We start from the raw sequence: 26,510 nt of genomic DNA on the forward strand, positions 1-26,510 counted from the left end.
ATATATAGTACTTTATCCTCTTGCTAAACTGATTTTTATCAAATTCTGACTTGGTAATTAGGTGCTAGGTACGAAAGTCAAATTGAAACAAATAATGGGAAATATCTGCCAATCTTCCAGGGAAGATTAAAAACCTGAATAAAATATATATGCATCTGATTTTAGCAAAAAAGGTGAGAATTTGACATAATTCCTAGGCTGCAGTCCACGGGGTCTCCAAGAGTCGGACACGACTGAGCAACTTCACTTTCATTTTTCACTTTCACGCACTGGAGAAGGAAATGGCAACCCACTCCAGTGTTCTTGCCTGGAGACTCCCAGGGACGGGGGAGCCTGGTGGGCTGCCGTCTACGGGGTTGCACAAAGTCGGACATGACTGACGTGACTTAGCAGCAGCAGCAGCTAGTTCACAGAAAAGCTGTTAAGAATATAAGTACAATGAAGTACCACATCTCCTTTGCCTAGATTCTCTGTTTACATTTTGCCTTTATTAGTCAAAAAGACAGAATTCTGAATTTCATTCTTGAGAATGAAAATTACTACTAGGAGAATCAAATTTGGCTGGCATAAATTATATCTGAAAAACTTTTTTTAAAAATGCTTGGAGTTTTCTCAGAAAAATACTCTATTACCATTAGATGTTGAATTCCCATCTCATTTCATAGTCACATGTGTACCTTCACTTAGAGACTTCTTAAAAATATTTACTATCAGATCAGATTAAAAAACCAAGCATTCTAATAAAAGCATAATGATAGGCCAGTCTCAACACTGTTCTCATTTCACGCACGTGGACTCTTTACAAGAAGGTTATAAATGTCCACTTCCCTTTACAAAGAGAACTGGACCAGAGGACTTGTATCCTGTTTGTTCCCTACTGGACACACACAACTCAGCCTTCAAATTACAGATGATTGATTCAATTAGTTTTGTCCTCAACAAGTGATTAGAAATGGTATGCTGTGCTGTGCTCAATCGCATCTGACTCTTTGAGACCCCATGGACCGCAGCCCATCAGGCTCCTCTGTCCATGGGATTCTCCAGGCAAGAATACTGGAGTGGGTAGCCATTCCCTTCTCCAGGGGATCTTCCTCACCCAGGGATCAAACCTGGTTGCCTGCACTGCAGGTGGACTTTTTACCGTGTGAGCCACCAGGAAAACGCATTAACTGCTTATTAAAAAATAATTTTTTAAAAAGTAAAAATTTCAGGTATTACTCTTGCTAAACATTGTTTATAACATCAGAGACTTCTGTGAAATATCTGGAGTTATTCTGGATTTGAGAATTGCCAGTAGATGGGACTGAATGCTCAAAGAAGAGCCTGACCATGGTGTAACAATAGTGCCGAAGACAAAGGGCCACAGAAATGTAGCCCCAGGTGGGAAATGGATGCTGACTACAGAGATGCAAATATTTTGTTTTTAGGTCCAATTAAGTTAATGACTAAACCATAAAGAGCTAGTAAATGTTAAGCTACCAAAGAGGAAGAAATGAACTACTTTGTTCTTAATGATTACAAAATTTGACCGTGTAAATTTTTTGAACAAGGAAACAAGTCTCTTCACAGAAATCTACGTTAAAGAAACATGGGCGGTAATGATATTAGAAAAATTCTGATTACATATGAACACATCTTTGTACCCACTATTTAACAGTAATTTCTATGGAAAAAAAGGGTGCCATTAAAAAATGTTATGGTCAAAAAAATATGTATACAAAAAATTTTTTTAGTAGTTTTTAAAATAGGTAAACTATTCCCATAAGTAACTAAATAAATAAGGTCTTTAAAAATAACCTACTGTCTAGAAAAACAGTGAAAGGTAGAATGAACATGATATGCAATTCATTTTCTCTTTATATGTTTCATTTTCTCATTTTCCTACTTTGAAATGCATTATTTTTACAATCAGGAAAGAGAGAGGCATAACTACATTTATTCATTCAAAATATGTTTATAAAAGCTTACTCTTGATTAAAATAGGCAAAGTAGAGGGCTATGACAGTAACTAATCCCTGAGTCTGAGGAGCTTGCGCTGCAGGAGAGGGAGACAGTAACCAGCAATCACAAGAGAATAAACTAAACGCTCTGACAGGGACGGCAGCGGCGTTATGGTTCACACAGGAAGGGCACTTGTGACAGTGTGCAGAGGTGTGAGAGCAGGAACACGGGGTGAAGACAGAGCTGACTTTCCAGAAAGAGGGATAGGGAATGGGCTCATCATTCAGTGAAGTGTTGAAGGGGGAATGAGGTATTCATCTTCACTTGTTCGTTCATGAGTCTTGATTTTTGGGTCAAGCACTCAGAGGCTGGTGATCCTGACCACGAGCAAAACGTGCCTGTCATCCTGACAGGGCAGGGAAAACTGATCAAGTAGCCACAGACACAGTGAACAAGCTGTTACGAATGAGGAGGCCGCACCGCACAAAGTGCCACGAAGTCTCCTAACACGGGAGTGGTCTAGGCGGTATCAGGACCCCTTGAGTCTCTGCTGATCGAACTGCAATCTGGATGCTGGGAAGTCAAGGGGAAACTGGTCAAGGGGCAAGTATGTGTGTGTGCGCGTGCATGCGTGTGTGCGTGCGTGAGGTGATTTGTCCCTCATTGTGTCTGATTCTTTTGTGATCCCATGGACTGCAGCCCACCAGGCTCTTCTGTCCATGGGGTTTCCCAGGCAAGAATACTGGCGTGGGTTGCCATTTCCTCCTCCAGCGGATCCTCCCAACCCAGGGCTTGAACCCGCATCTCCTGTGCTGGCAGGCGGGCTCTTCATCACTGAGTCATCTGCAGTGGGGTCACGCGGCAGGGTTTGGAGGGAACAGAGCAAGAAGATAGCTACAAAGCCCAATCACTCTCACTAGCCTTCAGTATGGATGCCTTAAAAAAGGTTATGAATGAAATTTCATGGAGAGTCTCATACACACTACCCACCCCTTCAACCAACGAAAACGCCATCTCTCTGTCCTTCCCATGTAGAAAGGGCTATCAGAAGTGATTTGAGGGAGGAACTCCTGCTTAGTAGGTAGGCTAAGGCAAAGGTGGGATGGGGGAAGGGTGGAGAGCCTTCTTGGCTGAAGGAACAATCTGTGTAGACTGCTCCCAGGCAGGAGAGAAGTCTTTGAAACTGAAGGAATACAAAGAGCAGGAGACTAGAAGAATATCAAAGGTACCAAGAGGAACTTGGTACTTAACCTAAAAGCAATGAAAAATCCACTGAAAGATATTAAAACAGATGAGAGACGAGACAGATCAGTCTTTCTATTAATAAAAGGTGATTCTGGAGAAAACTTACATCAAGTGCCCTCTGATAACATGTACCACCAATTGTGTGGTAATCCTACCAGAAACAGTAACCCCGACCTCATCATGAAGCAAACCCAAATTTAAAGATGTTACATAAAATAATTGGCCTGTACTCCTAAAAATGGCAAGGTCATCAAAGACATAGAGCTGTGAAACTTCCAGACTGAAGGAGATTAAAGACATGACTGAATGCAATGTGTCATCTGGATTGAACCCTGGACCAGTAAGTTACTTTTTTTCTTTTGCTATAAAAGGCATTACAGAGAAATAGGAGCTGGTATATCTTGGGAAATATAAATAAGGCTCTAAGTTGCTTCTGCCATGTCCGACTCTTTTCGACCCCATGGACGGTAGACTGCCAGGATCTTCTGTCCATTGGATTTCCCAGGCAAGAAAACTGGAGTGGGTTGCCATGCCCTCTTCCAGGGGATCTTCCTGACCCAGATATTGAACTGTGTTTTTTTTTTTTCCTCCTATTTTTAAAATTTATTTTAATTGGAGGCTAATTACTTTACAATACTGGGGTGGTTTTCACCATACATTGACATGAATCAGCCATGGGTGTACATGTGTCCCCCCCATCCTGATCCTCCCTCACACCTCCCTCTCCATCCCATCCCTCTGGGTCATCCCAGTGCACCAGCCCTGAGCACCCTGTCTCGTGCATCCAACCTGGACTGGAGATCTTTTTCACATATGGTAACATACATGCTTCAGTGCTATTCTCTCAAATCATCCCACCCTTGCCTTCTCCCACAGAGTCCAAAAGTTTGTTGTTCTTTACATCTGTGTCTATTTTGCTGTCTTGCATATAGGGTCATTGTTACCATCTTTCTAAATCCCATATATACGCGTTAATACGCAGTATTGGTGTTTTTCTTTCTGACTTACTTTGCTCTGTATAATAGGCTCTAGTTTCACCCACCTCATTAGAACTGATTCAAATGCATTCTTTTTAATAGCTGAGTAATATTACATTGTGTATATGTATCACAGCTTTCTTATCCATTCGTCTGCTGATGGGCATCTAGGTTGCTTCCATGTCCTAGCTATTATAAACAGTGCTGCAATGAACATTGGGGTGCACGTGTCTCTTTCAGATCTGGTCTCCTCGGTGTGTATGCCCAGCAGTGGGATTGCTGGGTCATATGGCAGTTCTATTTCCAGTTTTTTAAGGAATCTCCACACTGTTCTCCATAGTGGCTGTACTAGTCTGCATTCCCACCAACAGTGTAAGAGGTGAACCGCGTTTCTTATGTCTGCTGCATTAGCAGGCGGGTTTTTTACAAGCAGTGCCATCTGGGAAGCCCAACATAGCTCAGACACTAGGATGACATCAATGTAAGTTTCTGGATTTTGATTACTGTGCTGCGGTTATGTTAAGAGAACGTCCTCTTAAAAAACAGGAACTTGAGTATCTAAGGGGCAAAGGAGCATCATGTCTATATCTTTCAAATGGGTCAGAAAAAACTGTGTGTGTGTTAAGAGGAAGTGATAAAGTGAATGTGATAAAATGTCTATAACTGGTAACAATAATTGGGAATTGTTTGTACTATTCTTGCAACTTTTCCATAAATCTGAAGTAACTCCAAAATAAAACGTTACACAAAAAGGAGACTCTAGATTCAGACAGGGGCAAGAAGCTGGTTAGAAGGCTTCAGCAGTAATGCCATAAGAGAGGATGATGACCAGCACAGTAGCACTTATGAGAAGTGACGGGATTCTAGCACTATCTAGGAGGTAAAAAATGACAAGGCTCAATGAAAGAGTTGGCTTCTCTGGTGGCTCAGTGGTAAAGAACCCAGCTGCCAAGGCAGGAGACTTGAGTTCCATCTCTGGGTCAGGAAGATCCCCTGGAGGAGGAAATGGCAACCCCACTCCAGTATTCTTGCCTGGGAAACCCCATGGCCAGAGGAGCCTGTCCAAAAGAGTTCATGGGGTCGCAAAAGAGTCAGACATGACTTAGTGACTAAACAACAACAGCAACAACACATGAAAGACCGGATGAAGGAAGGCAGAAAGGGGGCATCTGGGTGAACTCCCAGTTCTCTGGCTTTTCTATCAGGATGCCCTTTCCTAAGACAGGGCAGCAACGGGTGGGACCAGGTCTGGGAGGGTGGGTTCTCCTCTTCTGGACCAAGTCCAATCATGACCTCAGTTTGGGGCATGTTGAGTTCTGAGTGCTTTCAAAGGTGCATCCAAAGACAGAAGCCGAGTGGCCATTTAGGATTTATGAATGTGGAACTCAGAAGAGCATTATTAACTGGAAAACATACACTTGTAAGTGACTGTCTGGATGGTTATCGAGGCCCTGTGCATTTATTAAATTCCCCTGGTGGAGGCTCTGTGGCTAAGCACTGAGTACTTTAGAATTCTGATGTGTGATGGCCAGATGGAGGAAACTGAATCTCCAAAGGAGACAGGAGAGGAAGAGTCAGAGGAGTAAAGAAAACCAGGACGGCATGCTCATGGAGGAGAGTGATGCTAAATGGTCGAGGAGAATGAGGGTGATAACTGAGTATCACAGCTAATGACAAGGAAGCCATCTGTGATTTTGCTGAGAGATGTCCTGGTGGGTGGTGTGGGCAAAGCAGACGGAAGGAGCAGGAATGCTGAGGGGACGGTGGAGTGGAGAGAAGGTTAGAAAGGTATTTTTAAAAAGTTTTAAGTTAGAAGTGATTGAGCATAACTAAACGGGGAGGAATGAGTCAAGATGAAAAGATTCAAGATAAAGGAAACATTGTAAAAGTGAAATGACTCAGAGGCGAGAAGGGTTGGGAACCAGAGGAGATAAAGTGGTTCATTCGTTATCACAAATATTTACTGAGCAGCTACTGCATACCAGGAACTATTTTAGGCACTGGGGATACAACAGAGAGCAAACAAAATCTCTGCCCTTATAAAACGTATCTTTCAGTGGAGAAGAAAGACAACGCGTAAACCAAATATGTCTGTATGATACAACGAGAAGTGCTCTGAAGACAGACAAAGCAGGACGAAGAGGGGGGGAGGGACTGGGGAAACCATTAATATTTCAGCCAAGCAGATCGCCAAGATTTTGAGCAAACAAAGACACTTTCTGTGAGGGACTGCCATGGGCTGCTAATCATCCTATTAGTATAATGTCCCTCTGAGAGAAAAACAATGAAAAAGAGAAGAGAGGGTAGAATCGACTTGAGAATGCAGAACTGGTTAAAGACGGGAACCAACAGGACAGGGAAACACATAGCGAGGACTGTCTGCACGATCCAGGGTTGAACACCTAGATGATTCATGACTCTACAGAGCACGCGGTCCCCTCGTGGGAACCCTCAGCATACCCCGCATTTTGTTTTCTTTAGTAATTACAAACACACAGACCGTTGTTTTTGTAACACAAGCATAGCTAAATCTTCAGCAGTGTGATTCTTCCTCTCCTGACGGGCTACAAATTCCGTGAGGAAAGAAGAGCTGTCCATTCTTGCCTGTGTCCTGCGGCCCAGGCCACTGCAGACTGTTACCATCAAGGGAATGAGCATTTTAATCACTGGAAGGACACAGACAGTGATATTAGGCTATTTTAACAAGGAGAAACTTCTTAATCATCTTTGTCAAGAAATATATGTGACACCTACAGCTCCTGAATCAACTCTGAATATATTTCTTTTCTCTTTTGGATAGTATCAGTGGATGGTAAATGTATTTCTAAGTGCTGGGTGTGATTATAACTGAATTTTATCAGTTATGCATAAAATGTAACCTGGAATTATCTTTGACCTTGTCCCCATCACCTTACTTTATGCCTTGGTTGTTGTTTAGTCTCTCAGTCATGTCTGGCTCTTTGTGACCTCATGGATTGTGGTCTGCCAGGCTCCTCTGTCCATGGGATTTCCCAGGCAAGAATACTGGAGTGGATTGCTATTTCCTACTCCAGGTGATTTTCCCGACCCAGGGATCAAACATGCATCTCCTGCATTGGCAGGTGGATTCTTTACCACTGAGTCACCACTGTATGCCTTATCTCAGAAAAAAGTCAATCCTTCCTTTTTTAATTATATTTTTTCTAGAAGGTTCATGGGGTTATCATTATGAATAATGACCGCACACAATGAAGTCTTGAGCAGTGAATGAGAATATATGAGATGGTTTACCTAGCTTGTCATGCTTCTAAGTTCTTAAATCTGCTTGAGATAGCTTTGTGTTTCCCTTCCTTCATGCAGTATCACTTTTTGCTACTGGGAGTGTATCTGCTTCTAAAAGCATCTGCTGCTTTTATAAATTGCTGCTCCTAAATAGCAGCAAGGTGGAAAACTGATCTCTTAGACAAGGTCTTAGTAAGAGTGACTGGTGCTGCCTGTAGGCTTGGGGTAATTTCTCTGCTTTAAGACAAGGACTTTGGCTTCACATATGATTTGTGATATCTACAGATGATCAGTATTAGATACTAGTAGATATCTAATACATAGATATCTACCAAAAACAAATGTCAGGCTTTATGATGTCAAGTCCTTGCAAATGATTCTAAAATTCAATTCTTGGGACTCATCAGTTGACCATTTATCAGTTCCTACATGAATTAGCAAGAAAGATGAAATATACATGACCTCACTTGCACTGAGCAGTTGCAGGAACATTTTACAGAAGCTCAGGAGAAGTTATAATAAAGAAGTCAATCAATAAATCAATACAACACTGCATCAACCCAGCCAAAGAATACTACTTCAAGAATGTTTTTAAGGGAAGAAAGCAAACTCTGGAGCACAGATGAGCCATCACCATCTTGATGCTACTGGGGACCATCTTTCAGCCAACTGAAGTTCATTCCATTTCAGATGCATCAGTACATACCTTTGAACAAGTGGCAAAGGAAGGAAGTTCAGGGTGGAAGTCATGTCCAGTCCACAGTCCAGCATAATGGTGGTTGATTTGAATTTGAGCACATTGCATGGTAAGGTTGGGTGCCCTGACAGGCAATACTGAAAAGAAAAAAAAAAAACCAAAAAACTTTTGTCAATAATCAGTTACAGAAGAAGTCTCAAAAATACAGTGAATCCAATATTTTGGCCACCTCACGTGAAGAGCTGACTCATTAGAAAAGACTCTGATGCTGGGAGGGATTGGGGGCAGGAGGAGAAGGGGACAAGAGAGGATGAGATGGCTGGATGACATCACTGACTCAATGGGCATGAGTTTGAGTAAACTCCGGGAGTTGGTGATGGACAGGGAGGCCTGGCGTGCTGCGATTCATGGGGTCGCAAAGAGTCGGACACGACTGAGCGATTGAACTGAACTGAACTGAACTGAAACAAAGCTGACCATCTTCTCTCATTGCAACAGGGTGTAAATCCAGCTAACTTTCCATGTGGTTTCCTCCCTATCACAGCTCTGGATACCACCTCCCCTCACACTCAGCATTCTCTACCTCGGATCATACCCAGTTCTTTGTCGGGTACCAATTTACATCTCAGGCAAGCAGAGTTTCGGAGGGGCCGAGGTTATTCCAAATAGATGGTTTCCAGGCTGCAGTTTTCCGCCCCATTCTCCCATGACACATTCGGATTTCCACTCTCCCATCACACTTAAGTACTGTGTGAGAGTGAAAGAAAGTCAGAGTCGCTCAGTCGTGTCCACTGTGTAAAGTCAAATTAAATTCTAAGCTGGAATCTCAAACTGTGCTACAGGTTAAGTTTTCTCCTCTGTAAATAAGTCAGGTGACTTTCCTTTAGGAGGAAATGATTGGGAAAGGTAAACAAACAAGTATGAGGGTAATGGCTCCTAATGGCTCAGCCGGGTCAGGACAAATGACTTCCCCATGTGCAGATAGCAGACTGGAGTGATGTCCACCAATTCCCAACCAATCAGGAGCCTCCTGCTTGTGGCAGCAGACCTCAGAAGTCAAAGGGACATGAGCCACCAAGGTGTCCTCGAAAGAGAGCGACAGGTCAAACCAACACGCCGACTTCAAACACTCCTCACGTCTTCCTCAAGGGAGTGGAGAATTATTTATATGCGATGGACTCTGTGTTACCTTTCATAATTTGACTGCTGCTCTGAAGAAAAAAATGAAAGAAGAGGAAAAAGACCTTTCCTCTCACTTTTTAAGTCATCCTATAGAAGCCTGTCTTGAACAGCAAATTCCAGAAAATGGAAGGATCAATGCTCTTCATCTCTGGACAGACACATTCTTTCTTTCTGATTTAAGTAAAAGTCAGGGTAAAGCAGGACTTCCCAGGTGGCACAGTGGTAAAGAATCTACCTGCCAATGCATGAGATGTGGTTTCAATCCCTGGGTTCAGGAAGATGCCCTGGAGAAGGAAATGGCAACCTGCTGCAGTATTATACTGGAGAATCCCATGGACAGAGGAGCCTGGTGAGCTACAGTCCATGGGGCTGCAGAGAGTCGGGCATGACTGTGTACCCACACACACAGGGTAATGCAACATCAGTGCTGTTCCCACGTGGCCACCACGGCTCAGGCTAAGTCTTCACAGGTACTGGTTGCTCTGTTGGTTCTATCACTGGATACATTTCCTACTTTTCTCCGGAAGACAGTACAGGAACTGATGAGTTTCTAAAACTGCAGTTTCTAAAACTGATAAGGCCGAAAGCCAAGAAATTTTGGGTATTTTGCAAGCTTCTTTTCTGGCCACCGCTGTCTGGCTTCCAGATTTTAGTTCCCCAACCAGGGATCGAGCCCAGGCCCCTTGCAGTGGAAGTGCAGAAGCCTATCCACTGGACTGCCAGGGAAGTCCCTTGCAAGCTTCTTTATTCCAAGTTTATATAAGATAATTGTATTTTTCATTGTATAATTCACACTCATGGCCTAAAATAGTACAGGGTTACTTACAACAAAAACAGTAGCAAGAAAGTACTAAAAAAAGTCCAGGAAGCATGATTTGGGTAATTATACTTTACCTGTAAGTTCATTCTTTAAGAGCTATCAGAACTACAGAATATATTTTCCAACTAATCAAGACAGAGCTATCCACCCCTGTCCTTTCTCCATCTGTTTCCTATTGCCAGCTTGGTCTTCAAACTTACCTAGGAATCATGTATTTGTTAAAGATAAACTATCTCAAAATGAACACAGAGCGACCTGTTAAACCTGTACCAAACATAACAGAGGTTCTATAAGAGTTCTCCTATAAAAAAAAAAGAAAAAACACATATTCAGAAAAACCTAAAAAGAAAAGAACTGGAATGTATCTAATGGTTATTTTTGGGTAGAAAGATTAGTGTAATTTTCTTCTTTCAGCTTTTTGCATCTTCTCAATGTTTGACTATCAGCATTTACCATACTTTTATAATCAGAAAAAAATACATAACTAAAACAAAGCTGAAAATTTAGCCAGCCACATCAAATGACAAAATCTTTTTGATCTTCATCTTTAAATCATGGATAACAAGCTGCAACAGAAGACAGAAAATGGACATGACAAAGCTGCTGCTCAGATTTCAGGCAAAGGAAGTCAGCCATCTAACTGCTCCTGTCATCCAAGGATAAAAAAAGGCGAGGACCACTTTATAAGGGCCATAACCAATTGTAAGACATTTCCAGAGCATCTACTAAGAGTGCCAGACTTTGATGTCAGTAGCTCCAATTTTATGAGTCAGGAAATAGAGCTTTTTACACAGTTGAAGGGGCTGAGAAGAGAGCCAAAGACACACAGCAAGTTCTCCAGACTCCAGAGATCCTACTCCTGCTTCCCAAACTGCACTGCTCACTTTGTGAGGGTCAGCTCAGTCTGCTGAGACAAGAGTAATTGTCACCAGTCAATGAGCCACCTGGCAAGGTTCCCCAAGTTTCTCTGCTCCACTGATGCTCTCTGCCTGTTTCCAACACGCAGTTGTGAACAATCACCAAGTAGATTATAATCTAGTAAGGCTTAGGAGAGTAACGCACAAAAACAGTAAGTGATCATGTGATTTTAATTTCATAATTAGAAAAAGGATGACAAAAATTTGAAAACTACTCCTCACCAGCGTTTTTACAGGCCCTGACTCCCATGTTTGTAAAAGCTGTAATTTTAGGGCACCACTGCCCCGCGTGCTGTGACGATTTACAGCTCTGTGCTCTTTGTCTGTTGTTGCAAAGCACTTCATCTTTACTGGCTGCCTAGAAAAAATACACCGTCACTTGTTTAATCCTTCTCTTGCTGTTGAACAATTAGGGTCGCTTTAGGTTGCTCTATCACAAACATGACTGTGGTGTTAACTTTAGCGCTCAAGGCTTTTTCCATACTGGACCATTTCTTCAGAGGATTCCCCGAAGTGGCATTAACTAGGTCAAAAAAATATAAGCATTTTATGGCTCTTGAAATCTGCTGCCAGAATGTTTTCCAAAAAAGGCTGTGCCTATTTATAATGTCATCAGTCACACAGAAGATCCACTACACTGCTTAGTCCCATTAGCACTACGGTCAAAACCGTCTGGAATCTACCAAAACAGAAGTTAGTAAATGTTAGCAGTGGCTATCTAGGAGCAATTAAATGACCCTAAACAGGAAATCAACTACTTGATAAATGCTTCAATTTTGAGAGGCAGTTTGATGAAATGATTTAAAGCAGGGAGTTTGAAGCAAAAATGCCTAGGCTCAAAAACTAGTCATGCTCATTATTAACAAGTGATTTTGGGAAAATTACTTAACTTTGCAAAGATACAGTTTCCTTATCCACAAGACACAGTAGTAGCAGCTACCCTCCTAAAGCTGTGAGGACTAAATGAACAGACACAGAACCTGACACAGAGTATGCATCCATTGTTGCTGTAGTCACAGAAGGGGTTGAAGAGGCTACCGGAATTTTTTTTTTGGGGGGGGACACACCTAAATTTACAGCATTTTAAAGAAGAAATTCTATTTCATTGTGGCATTCAGTAATGTTTTAGACATCTGTGTATCCCGTGAGACTAGGCAGGGACATCCCGAGTGGTCCAACTGGTTAAGAATTCACCTGCCAATGCAGGAGACATGGGTTCAATCCCTGGTCTGGGAACTAGGATCCCACATGAGCAAGTAAGCCCACAAGCCACACCTTCTGCAGCCCCGACTCGTGCAACTAGAGAAAGCCTGCACGCAGCAACACCGACCCAGCCCAGCCAATATATAAACACCCAGCACAGCCAATCAATTAAAAAAAAAAGACTAGGTAAAGGGAACGAACAATTTTACAAATATTTTTCTATTGCAAGTTTTCCCTCCAGGAAGATAACAGTTACTACTGCAAAAGTGAATATTCTAGCAAACATAAGGTTTTATAAGTTTTATTTTTTTTTAAGCATTATTGACATTTTGGGGGTAAATTTTTTTTTTTATCAATTACATTTAGTAAACATATTTCCAATTCTCTTACTTTCCTTTAAAACCGTTTTATTATGGAAAATTTCAAACACATAAGTAAGCAAAATTAGTAAAATAAACTCCCATCACTCAGATTTAACAACTGTCCATTTTCTGCCCTTCTCTTGCCTTCCTCTTGATGTTGACACACTTCTGCAGAATAGCTACTGTGCTGACAAACCAATCTGATCTCTGAAAATACTGTTTTCATAAAGAGTCTTAAATCTATCTCTTATCCACAACTGAGACAAAAACATGATTCCATTTTTCTAAATGTCATAGCAAAATTCATTAAACATAACTTCTTCCACCTTTAACTCATCTTTAGTTTTTAACACCTCCGAGTCCTGTAACAATTTAAATCTATTTCTGAAATCTCTATTTTGTCCACTGTCCTTTTTTGGTTTTGTCTTCCATTTTTGCCCTCAATGCTGTAGTTTTTACTATACTGAAATATTTGAAAACAAGTTAGAATGAAGACTTCAGTATTAAAATAGTCTTCCCAAGGATCTTAATGGTGGCTACATTTAATCTATGTATTTAAGGAATGCTGTCATTTCTACTATATAACAACATTTTTCTGAGCCAGAAGCAATGCACTGATTTCTCTTTTTTTGTTCTCCCTTTACATTTTAAGATGTTTTATTCCTTTAGTTCAAAACCAACTAGTCAATTATCATTAACATAAATACATCTTGCTTTTCAATTTCTACTTTTGGTTTTATTGTTCAAGTTTTATCTGTAAAAATTCCTACAGTTGGATGTGTAGTGTAGCCCATTAAATTATTCACTCCAGCTACAGAGAGCCCTCTAAGTGATGCTCTGGAGGAATTTTTCAAATTTACATTGAGTTTTCAATTTATCCATTTCTAAGTACTATGTGACTTCTGTTGTGATTTCTGCTTTGAGCCACAAAGAACTGTGTGTTGTATGTGTACATGTGCTTGGTTTCATTTTCAAATATGAAAGTGGTAATGGTTATCTTTTTGGTAAATGATTTCTAATTTTCTCGTGGGCAGGGAATATATTTTATATATACTTCAATATTCATTGAAACTTGCTTTGTAACAGTATAGTGTGAATAGTTGATCTTTTATAAATGAACCAGTGTGCATGAAAACTGGAAATATATAATCTAACTGTTGCATACAGAGCAGATCAAGTTTATTAACTTACCTAAATCTCAGGAGAAAAGAACTTGTTGATTTTTGTAATTCTGTCCTATTTTGCTTTTTACATCTTGAGGCTACACTGCTACATAATCGGAATTATTACTATTGAATATTTTGTCATTATGTAATGCTCTTTGTCTCAAAATCTATTTTTAGATTTATTTCTAAATAATATTATAGCTATATCAATTTTTCCTTTAGGGAATCATCTTGTGTTTTTTTAAATGGAATTTACATATATATAGTTAAAAGTGAATCACCAAATTCAGGAAGCAACTACTTTTGAGTTATTTCTTCTAGTTATTTCTCAGTAATATCACTATACTATTATTTCTTGAGTTTTAGTTGTTACTGACTTTTTTCTACTATGTAAACTATTTCAAAACTGATATGGTCCATATCCAACATATGTACAAAAGATACTCTATCACATTTGAAGCAAAGTTTATGAAGCAACTGCCACTTTACTTGAACTGGGTAACAAAAATTTTAAAGGAATGAGAAGTTTGTGTAACAGTAATGTACTGATTAGCACAATCATTAAAGCAACTTGTCATGATTTAATTCTGTTTCTTCTCTCAGTGCTATGCAAATTAAAGAAAGATATATCCTAACAATAGTATTGTAGAGTCAGTGAATTATTCTACACTTTTTAAAAAAAAAAACAGTTAATTATTATTTACCATCATTTTAACCAACTTCTTTGTTTACCAATACTTCTTGTATCTCATTTCTCTCTTTTAGGGCCAATTCCCTTTTTCCTGAAGTACATCCTTTAGTTTACTTCCTTCAAATGGTAAACTCTTAGTCATTTTTGGTCTGGAAATTTCTTAATTTTGACTTTACTCCTCAATAGTTATGGTGGTGGAATTACAAGGTAGCAAACTATCTTAAACAGTAAATATATTAATCCAACTGTCTTCTGGCAACTCTTAGGGCTAGTGAGAGATCTGCTGCTAGTCTAACTGGTAATCCTTTATAGGTGGCTATTAAAATCTATTGCCAATAGTGTTTTTGATATTTTATTAAGATGTACACTGGTATTTTTTGGGGGGGGGAATTATGCTTCTAACATACAAGGACTCATCTTCCACAGCTGTGAAACACTGTCAGCCAGTATCATCTTTAATACTACCTCTACCCCATTCTTCCTAGTTTCTACTAGTGAAATGCCAATTAAATGTATGCGTAATGTTTCATTTTACTCTCTGTGTCTGTAACTATATTATCCTTTCATATTTTGCTTTTTGGGCTCTATATATTCCATTCTGGATAATTTTCTCAGCTCTATCTTAATTTGTTAATTCCTTCCTATTGGTGTCATATCTGCTATTTAAACACCTCTACTGAAATTTTCTTTTCACTGACTACTTTTCATTTCTAGAAATTCTCTTTTTTAAAAAATAACATCTTGGTCTCTTCACAGGTTTGGTATCTTCATTTATGTCTTTGGTCACTTCAATGTTTTAATTTTAGACTCTCCATCAGATTGTACAATTGTCTAAGATTCTTAGGAGTCTTGTTAGGTTTGATGATTCTAATTGATAATGGATTTCATTACTGCTGTTTTAAATTTTTGGATGGTGAGCCCATCTTTGGCGGGGCTACGTCTGTGGGAATTCTATGTATCACCATCTTGAGATCAATCTTTAAGTAGATTTCTCAGCTTGACTATTTGTACTTACAGAGGAACAGACAAATTCGATTCAAGACTCTCAAAGCACTGGCCCCAGCTCCTTGCAGAGACAATCTTCCTTACTGACCTCCTGAATAAGCAAATGGTATTTTTCTAGTACTCCTTTCACTGAGGTAAACAGCCCTTGGTGGGGAGAGCAGTTTCTGGTTTTGAAATATATATTTCTGAATATTACAACTGTTACTAAGAAGACTCACATTATGACCTCAGGTTTTAGCCAATCTAAAAAACTTTAATTTTAAAAAGCTGCTATGAACACAAAATGACAACCAGCCAATCTGGCCTCACAGAAATCTTTAAAAGCCTTATGAATTACTGTAAACTGCATTAATAACAACAACATAATTTGGCAAACCAACTATATCTCAATTAAACAAATAAAAAATAAAGAATTTGTCAGATTTGTTATGTATGGTAAACTTGGCAATTTCATCACATGGCAAATTCAAGTTTAGTGAACTGGCTTTGAGAAGTCAGTCTCTTTTGCAGAGAGAACCATGGACTGAAATATCACATATGTACTCACTCCTTTTTCCTAGTCTTCTTTAAAATAATGATAATACATAGAGTTATTATGATATGGTATTTATTAAATGTCAGGCACTCTGCAAGAACTTTACATTTAACTCCTTTAATCCTCCCAGGAACACTATAAGGTAGACACTATAGTCCCATGTTACAGATGAAGAAAATGCAGCACAGAAATTGGGAGGTCCCAAAGTTGTGGAGGCGGTGCCAGCACGTGAACCAGGAGAATGAGACCTAGACGCAGACCATTTCACACCACAGCACGCCACGCAGCACAGAGAGGAAGGGGCGTCACAGGCCAAAAACACTGCAGGGATGACATGCTCTGAAAGGCCATGGTTTGAGTTGATAAGAATGTAGACTGAATTTATAATCTAGTGAACAGAGAAAATTAGTTAGCTGGCTAAGTTAAGGCAAAGCAAAGATTAAATTATTAAATATGTCTGCAAGCTATCATAAGCAGTAATTTTTTCTGTTGGCTTTGCCCTTCCATTAAAAAAAAATTAAGTAAATAAACAAAAGATAGAATTTCTTGCTGTAAAGTAGTTTTACTGATGAAACTGTTTTTAAAGCTCTGTAATGTAACCTTTAGGTTGAGCCAGTGCCAAAAGCTCTTTAATCTTGACTGCGAGAATTTTACACACTATAAAGGAACTTTTTTTATAGGTAACAGTGTTTATGAAGTAAGCTGTAAATGACATCATCATCATAATTTTTTCCCTCTTTTCTCAATTTTCTATTTAACTAACTCATATATTCACTGTGGATATCTGCGAGCAGGGAGAAGAGGTTCAGTTTTCTCTCTCTGGCAGTGAAATAAACTTTAGTTCTTTCTGAGTCAAATATGACATTAAAAAAACTACTTCTAGAAAATTGATTTTAATGAAATGCTTTTCCTTCTTGGTACAACATTAGAAAACCAATTAGTATAATTAACATACAAATGAATATAGGGGAAAACAAAATTCAAGATTGAGAAAAAGTATTTTAAAAACTCAGTATCAATCTAAAGGCAAAAAGTCTTACCAAACTATAAACAGAAGAGTATTTCTTTAATCTCATAATAAGTTGCGAACCAAATTCTACATCAGTTGATGATGAAGCATAAGAAACAGTTTCCTGAATGTCAAGAACAAAAGAATGCCCACTATGACTGCTTTAATTCAGCACTATACTGGAAATGATATATAATGCAACTAGACAATTAAGACAAGAAAAATAAAAGATAAAATGATTAGAAGTGGAGAAATAAAAATGTCACTGTCCACAGATGATATGCTTATAAGACATTCTGAAGAAAATCTACTACAACTAAGAGAGTTCATCAAGATAGCTGGATACAAAAAAAAAATCAGCCTACTAAAATTAACTGAATTCTTACATACCAGCAATGAACATTCAGTAAAAAAGAATTAAAATGAGAATACCATGTTGTATATGGCAAAAATTTAAATGTATCATAAAAGTAAAAAAAAAAGTATAAAACTCTATAAAAAAACTTAAAAAAAACCCCCAACATATAAAACTCTCCTTAAAAATAATGTTAATTGGAAAGATAATAAGCTGTTGTAAAAAACAGAAACAATAGGTGAGGGAGATTAACAGGCTCAAACTTCTAGATGCAAAATGAATGAGTCATGGGTTTGAAATGTACAGTGTGGGGAATATAACCAATAATTACATAATATATTTGTATGGCGACAGATGGTACTCGACTTATTCTGGTGATCATTTTGAAATACATCTGAAATACAAAGAAATATTTGAATCACTGTGACATGTAATGGGAACTAATAGTTATAGGTCAATTATACTTTAGAAAGAAACTCACAGAAAAAGAGGTCAAAACTGTTGTTACCACAAGCAAAGCAGTGAGAAGAGGAAGGATTGGATGAAGGTGGTCAAAAGTTACACGCTTACTTATTATAAGATAAATAAGTACTAGGAATATAATATAAATGATAAATAAAATTAACACTGTTATATGTTATATATAAGAGCTGTAAGAGTAAATTCTTTTTTTTTTTTCCATTTATTTTTATTAGTTGGAGGCTAATTACTTTACATCATTACAGTAGTTTTTGTCATACATTGAAATGAATTAGCCATGGATTTACATGTATTTCCCATCCCAGTCCCCCCTCCCACCTCCCTCTCCACCCGATCCCTCTGGGTCTTCCCAGTCCACCAGGCCCGAGCACTTGTCTCATGCACCCAACCTGGGCTGGTGATCTGTTTCACCCTAGATAATATACATGTTTCAGTGCTGTTCTCTTGAAACATCCCACCCTCGCCTTCTCCCAGAGTCCACAAGTCTGTTCTATAAGAGTTCTCATCACAAAGAAAATTTTTTCTTTTCTATTTCTTTAATTTTTAATCTATATGAGATAATGGATGTTCACTAAATTTATTGTGGTCATCATCTTGTGATATATGTAAGTTAAATCATGCTGTACACCTTAACTTACAGAGTAACGTATCTCAATTATATTTCAATAAAGTTGGAAGAAAAAAGTATAAAAACAAGAGAATTTAGTTGGGAAAAAAAAAAGACTCTAAGAGACTAACAAAAGGGAGAGACTTCACTGCCAGCAGACTGTGTTATAAAAATGTTAAGGAAGTTCTTGAGGAAGAAAGAATCTATACCAAAAAAGTGAAGAACTCTGGAAATGGTGAAAATAAATGCAAATTTTAAAAGCTATTTTTAAAACTGTTTAAAAATATAATTAACTGTCTGAAGGAAAAAATGGTAACAATATGGTGTGGAGTTTATAATGTATAAAAATAAAATGCGTGACCACCACAGCACAAAGAATGGAAGGGGAAACTTGAAAGTAAACTACTGTAAGGTTCTTATATTTAACATGAAATAAGCCAATTCCTCAAAACAAACCTACTTAAAAAAAATCAGTTCTCACTAATCTACTTTTTATGGAAATTAAAAGTCATATGAAAGAGTCAATTAAGAGCTAAGATTAGCTAAAAATATATTGAAGAATAAATATTAGAGAAGATTTAAATTTTCTGATATTACAACTTACTACAGAGTAATTTTTTTTTTTTAATTTTTATTAGTTGGAGGCTAATTACTTTACATCATTACAGTAGTTTTTGTTATACATTGATATGAATTAGCCATGGATTTACATGTACTCCCCATCCCGATCCCCCCTCCCACCTCCCTCTCCACCCGATCCCTCTGGGTCTTCCCAGTGCACCAGGCCTGAGCACTTGTCTCATGCACCCAACCAAGGCTGGTGATCTGTTTCACCCTAGATAATATACATGTTTCAATGCTGTTCTCTTGAAACATCCCACCCTCGCCTTCTCCCAGAGTCCACAAGTCTGTTCCATACATCTGAGTCTCTTTTTCTGTTTTGCATATAGGGTTATTGTTACCATCTTTCTAAAGTCCATATATATGTGTTAGTATACTGTAATGGTCTTTATCTTTCTGGCTTACTTCACTCTGTATAATGGGCTCCAGTTTCATCCATCTCATTAGAAGTGATTCAAATGAATTCTTTTTAATGGCTGAGTAATATTCCATGGTGTATATGTACCACAGCTTCCTCATCCATTCGTCTGCTGATGGGCATCTGTGTTGCTTCCATGTCCTGGCTATTATAAACAGTGCTGCGATGAACATTGGGGTGCATGTGTCTCTTTCAGATATGGTTTCCTTGGTGTGTATGCCCAGAAGTGGGATTGCTGGGTCATATGGCAGTTCTATTTCCAGCTTTTTAAGAAATCTCCACACTGTTTTCCATAGTGGCTGTACTAATTTGCATTCCCACCAACAGTGTAAGAGGGTTCCCTTTTCTCCACACCCTCTCCAGCATTTATTGCTTGTAGACTTTTGGATAGCAGCCATCCTGACTGGCGTATAATGGTACCTCATTGTGGTTTTGATTTGCATTTCTCTACTACAGAGTAATTAACAGTAAGATGCTGCACTCAAATAGCTAGCGGACAAGTGGTAAAGGAATAAATAGTCCAAAAAAGAGGTACATGTGTGTCTTGGAGTCTGAAATAAAAGCAGCATTACTAATATATGGAGTGCTGGGAACAGTTGAAACCCATTTGGAATAATTACTTCACACCACACAAAAAAATTCCGGATGACTTAAGAAGACAAAAACTTCACAATTTGTAATGAAAAATAAAATGGAAAGAGGATAATACCTCATCACTCTGGGATAGTGGGGAGTTTCTTTAAGAGACAAGAAGCACAAAGTGTAAGGCAAAGTTTCATACATTTGACTGTGGTACCTTAAAATGAAAGCCTTCACAAGACATCACAACAGAGAGAAAACACAAGCCAGAGACTGAGAGAAGGTATTTCCAATAAATGTTATTTTTAAAAGGCGCTGGTCACCTATTCAGTTCAAAAAGCTCATTCAAATTAACAACAATAAAAAGATTTAAAAATCCAGCAGAAATGGGGAAACATAAGTGGTCAGTAAATACAGGTATAAAGAAGCTCAGTACCACCTGTGTCAAGGACATACAAAATAGGATTTGATAGGCTAAGTAAGACAATTCCGATAGAGTAAAATTAGACTGAAGACACTATACTTCGGAAAGAAGGTAGTCAAACCAGAGTATAAATTAGCACAGTCACTTTGGAGAAGAATCTGGCAACACCGAAAAACACTGAGGGCTGCCCTGGTGGCTCAGTTGGTAAGGAATCTGCCTGTGAGACAGGAGACCCAGGTTCAATCCCTGGGTGGGGAAGAGCCCTTGAAGAAGGAAATGGCAACCCACTCCAGTATTCTTGCCTGGGAAATCCCATGGACAGAGGAGCCTGGTGGGCTACAGTCCATGGGGTTGCAAAGAGTTGGACATGACTTAGCGGCTAAGCCACCAATAATACTGAATATATATATACACACTGCAACATACACTAACCTAATAAAGCCTCGCATGGGCATGATACACGTCAGCTTGAGGAAACAAGTAACTTCTGGAGAGGCAGGAAAGGTGAGGATTGGGAATCTTGCCTTTAGATACGACTTATGTCAAAAGTGGGGAGGAGAGGAAGATCTGGTCCAAAAAGAAAAAAGGCAAACCATTAACATATATTTCACGTTAGTAACGAGGGCAAGAGTGTTTTTCTGTATTGTTATCGACGCTTCTGCAGACATTAGAATTCTGTAACTATACCTTTCCTACTATTGTCAAAATTTGTAGTGCTCTTTTCTTTATAACAAAAGTTGCACGGTACAAAAGCAAAGTCTAACAGAGTTTAATGGATAAATATTTGAATATTAGAATAGCATTTGCCAGGTATGTTTGTTAATTTTCAAGGAACTACTAGTGATAATGGTTCATGATTTTCACTTTCATTCATATTATACTGGTCCAGATGCAAAGGGAACATGACTTACAACTACTGACATGGCAACAGAAATGGAATAAAGTGAGAATGCTACCTCACAAAATTCAGTTAGATATTGCCTTGGAGGAAGGAAAGAAACAGATACCACCCAGATTTTTGTCTCAAGTTTTGATATTACGTTACTGACTTTAATAAACTCCTTGATGCTCTCTGAAGTCTGGCAAAGCATTTCTCTAGCAAGATTCAGGAAGGCTTTTAATTTTATGAGAAAAATTTCAAATGCTATTGATAATTATCTAATTACCAGAAATATTACATTAATCTGATAGCTATATTTATAAAGAATACATATTCATAAAAATAAACATCAATGCTGACACCTGAAAGTAAATTCTAAAAATAAAAAGTAGACCCTTGCTCAGAAAGGAACAAAAATTGAAAATATCACTGTATGAATTACCTCCAGAACAATAAGAATTACTGGCAAATATTTTCTATCCAATATTAAGTTAGCTCTTTCCCCCAAACTGAATGAAGTAAATACTATCAATATCAACTCGACTCTCAGTGCCCAAGGTCACATAGGCAATGACACTGATTTTGCACTCAAATCAGTATAAGTCTCAAATACTTTCTTGTAAATCATCCAACAAATTTGGAAAACTCAGCAGTGGCCACAGGACTGGAAAAGGTCAGTTTTCATTCCGATCCCAAAGAAAGGCAATGCCAAAGAATGCTCAAACTACCACACACTTGCACTCATCTCACACGCTAGTAAAGTAATGCTCAAAATTCTCCAAAACAGGCTTCAGCAATACATGAACCGTGAACTTCCAGATGTTCAAGCTGGATTTAAAAAAGGCAGAGGAAACAGAGATCAAATTACCAACATCTGCTGAATCATCAAAAAAGCAAAAGAGTTCCAGAAAAACATGTATTTTTGCTTTATTGACTATGCCAACGCATTTCACTGTGTGGATCACTATAAACTCTGGAAAATTCTTAAAGAGATGGGAATACCAGACCACCTGACCTGCCTCTTGACAAACCTACATGCAGGTCAGGAAGCAACAGTTAGAACTGGACATGGACCAACAGACTGGTTCCAAATAGGAAAAGGAGTACGTCAAGGCTGTATATTGTCACCCTGCTTATTTAACTTATATGCAGAGTACATCATGAGAAATGCTGGGCTGGAAGAAGCATAAGCTGGAGTCAAGATTGCCTGGAGAAATATCAATAACATCAGATATGCAGATGACACCACCCTTATGGCAGAAAGTGAAGAGGAACTAAAAAGCCTCTTGATGAAAGTGAAGAGGAGAGTGAAAAAGTTGGCTTAAAGCTCAACATTCAGAAAACTAGGATCATGGCATCTGGTCCCATTACTTCACAGCAAATAGATGGAGAAACAGTGGAAACAGTGTCAGACTATTTTCTTGGGCTCCAAGATCTCTGCAGATGGTGACTGAAGCCATGAAATTAAAAGACGCTTACTCCTTGGAAGGAAAGTTATGACCAACCTAGAGAGCATATTTAAAAGCAGAGACATTACTTTGTCAACAAAGGTCCGTCTAGTCAAGGCTATGGTTTTTCCAGTAGTCATGTATGGATGCGAGAGTTGGACATAAAGAAAGCTGAGCACCGAAGAATTGATGCTTTTGAACTGTGGTGTTGGAGAAGACTCTTGAGAGTCCCTTGGACGGCAAGGAGATCCAACCAGTCCATCCTAAAGGAGATCAGTCCTGGGTGTTCATTGAAGGACTGATGCTGAAGGTGAAACTCCAGTACTTTGGCCACCTCATGCGAAGAGTTGACTAACTGGAAAAGACCCTGATGCTGGGAGGGATTGGGGGACAGGAGGAGAAGGGGACAGCAGAGGATGAGTTGGTTGGATGGCATCACTGACTCGATGGATATGAGTTTGAGTAAACTCCGGGAGTTGGTGATGGACAGGGAGGCCTGGCGTGCTGCGAGTCATGGGGTCGCAGAGTCGGACACGACTGAGCGACAGAACTGAACACATTGTACACATTTTAAGTTTTATATATATATATATATAGTGCATTATACTAAGAGCAATAGAGTTAATATGGATAGGATAGTTGGATAGAAAAAAAAATCAAGAATATTAGCAATGAAAATATCCCTATTTTTCTCTAGTAATCTCTTCTAATTTCTCCTTCAATATTGCTTCCCTGTTGCACCACTACCTAACTCCTGTTTGGTTACTTCTAAGAGAGTTTGGAATAAACCAAGAAAAAGTGAAGTGAAAGTGAAAGTAGCTCAGTCATGTCTGACTCTTTGCGACCTCATGGACTATACAGTCCATGGAAGTCTCCAGGCAAGAATACTGGAGTGGGTAGCCTTTCCCTTCTCCAGGGAATCTTCCCAACCCAGGGATCAAACCCAGGTCTCCCGCATTGCAGGCAGATTCTTTACCAGCTGAGTCACAAAGGAAGCCCAAGAATACTGAAGTAGGTGGCCTATCCCTTCTGCAGCAGGGCTTCCTGACCCAGGAATCAAACCAGGGTCTCCTGCATTGAAAAGGAGAGCATTCAATTAGTTAATTAAGATGGCCGACAGAGTTATTTCCATACTTCTGAGAAGTTGTACATCCGTATACTTTAGCCTTTAAAAAATATGGTATTTCCTAATGGTAAAGTCATTTTAAGTCTTATTTTGAAATTTAGTTTCAGTTAGATCTTCTGAATGTACTTAAAATTTCCTTAATAACAGAATCAAGTATCAGCTTTTAATTTAAAATTTAATTAATTAAAATTAAATTTTAAACTGTTAAATAGCCACATGCAACTGGTGGATACTCTAATGCCTAGGGCAATTTTAGAAAAAGAGAGGGAAAGTTAGGCAAAGGTTTCTGAGATTACTCAAAGGAGAAGAATCATAAAAGAAAATCTATAAATTGGACTTAGTTGAAATTTAACTTCTTCAAAAGACACCCTTAAGAAAATGAAAGATAACTAAGAGACTGGGAGAAAATATTTGCAAAACACATATCTGATAAAGGACTTGAAAAGAGAAAAATTAAAAGAACTTTTATAATTCCAGCCAAAATAAAAAACTGAATGTTAATATAAGAATGTAGTTCACTGACCTTTGATTTTTTGTGTTCATCAGAAGAGCTTCATTTTCACTCAGATTAATTTTATGATTCATAAAAGTAATTATTTTTAACTTAGAAAATAAATTTATATTAACAAAATGCCATTTTTATCACTTATTAAAAAAAATTCTTACAACTCAGTTCAGTTCAGTTGCATCTGACTCTTTGCAACCCTATGAACCACAGCATACCAGGCCTCCCTGTCCATCACCAACTCCCTGAGTCCACCCAAACCCATGTCCATTGAGTCGGTGATGTCATCCAGCTATCTGATCCTCTGTCATCCCCTTCTCCTCCTGTCCTCAATCTTTCCCACCATCAGGGTCTTTTCAAATGAGTCAGCTCTTCAAATCAGGTGACCAAAATATTGGAGTTTCAGCTTCAGCATCAGTCCTTCCAAAGAACACCCAGGACTGATTTCCTTTAGGATGGACTGGTTATATCTCCTTGCAGTCCAAGGGACTCTTAAGAGTCTTCTCCAACACCACAGTTCCAAAACATCAATTCTTCAGTGCTCAGCTTCTTTATAGTCCAACTCTCACATCCATACATGACTACTGGAAAAACCACAGCCTTGACTAGATGGACCTTTGTTGGCAAAGTAATGTCTCTGCTTTTAAATATGCTCTCTAGGTTGGTCATAACTTTCCTTCCAAGGAGTAAGCGTCTTTTAATTTCATGGCTTCAATCACCATCTGCAGTGATTCTGGAGCCCAGAAAAATAAAGTCTGCCACTGTTTCCACATCTATTTGCCATGAAGTGATGGGACCAGATGCCGTGATTCTAGTTTTCTGAATGTTGAGCTTTAAGCCAACTTTTTCACTCTCCTCTTCACTTTCATCAAGAGGCTCTTTAGTTCTTCTTCACTTCACTTACAACTCAATAACCACACAAATAATGCAATAAAAATGGGTAAAATGTGTGAAGATGCATTCACTGAAGACGACATATGGATGGCAAATGACAAAACGCTAAACCTGAGTCCTTAAAGAAATACAAATTAAAACCACAGTAAGGTACCATGACACTCTTAGTAGAAGGGTCAAAATTAAAGACTGACAAGTGCTGGCATGGATGCAGAGCAACTGGAAAACTCAAACACGACCGGTGTAACTTAGGGCTTCCCTGGTGGCCACCGGTAGTTATCTGCCTACAATGCAGGAGACCGCCTGACAATGCCGGAGATCCGGGTTTGATCCCTGAGTGGAGAAGATCCCCTGGAGAAGGAAATGGCACCCCACTCCAGTATTTTTGCCTGGGAAATCCCCTGACAGAGGAGTTTGATGGCTACAGTCCATGGGGTCACACAGAGTTGGACAGGACTTCGTGAATGACCACCACCACCACCACCACCAGTATAATGCCTTGAGAGTCATCCCTGCTATTGCAAGTATCAATAGCCCACTCCTTTTTTAACCGCTAAGAAGTATCTCATTGTATGCATGTGCCGTGTGTACTTATCAACAACATCCAAAGCTAATGGATATTTGTGTTGCTGTTTTCAGTTTTTGACAATTATGAATAAAGCCACCATAAATATTTACATACAGGTTTTTGTAGGGGGATACAATTTTTCATTTCCCTTGGGTAAATCTTTAAGAGTACAATTGTTGGGCTATGTACATTTAACATTTTAAGGAATAACTGAACTGTTTTCCAAAGTGAAAATTCGTTTTTAAGTTCAAATAAACCAGGGTCAGATTTTATTTCTGGGCTGTACACCATAGCATCCAACATTTCATTTAACTAGGCATAAAGCATTAGTTTTAACTTTGACTCTAAATTGGTATTAATCCAAATGACATTCCTGAATTCTCTGGATCCCGAAGTTCTTCATCTGAACAGACCTGACTAGATACTTTCTGTTTTGGCTGCACTGTGCGGTACATGGGGGTCTTATTTCCCCAGTGAGGGATGGAATCTGTGCCCCTGCAGCGGAAGTAGAGATTCTTAACTACTGGACCACCAGGGAAGTCCTGAGGAGATTATTTCTAAGCTCTCTTCTAACACATAAATGTTGTCTCTCAC

The 26,510-nt window shown here is 38.9% G+C and overlaps 1 protein-coding gene across 2 annotated transcripts in view; it reads right to left on the reverse strand.

Annotated features, from left to right (window-relative positions):
- Window positions 1–26,510, reverse strand: part of INTS9 (integrator complex subunit 9) — a 120,428-nt gene that overhangs the window by 73,139 nt on the left and 20,779 nt on the right. For both annotated transcript variants that reach the window (XM_020893105.2, XM_020893106.2), the window contains one exon: window positions 8,131–8,258. In XM_020893105.2, coding sequence (XP_020748764.2) covers window positions 8,131–8,258 — 128 coding nt within the window. The remainder of the gene's footprint in view (window positions 1–8,130; window positions 8,259–26,510) is intronic.

This window comes from Odocoileus virginianus, chromosome 18, assembly GCF_023699985.2.
Source record: "Odocoileus virginianus isolate 20LAN1187 ecotype Illinois chromosome 18, Ovbor_1.2, whole genome shotgun sequence".
NCBI classification, from domain to species: domain Eukaryota; kingdom Metazoa; phylum Chordata; class Mammalia; order Artiodactyla; family Cervidae; genus Odocoileus; species Odocoileus virginianus.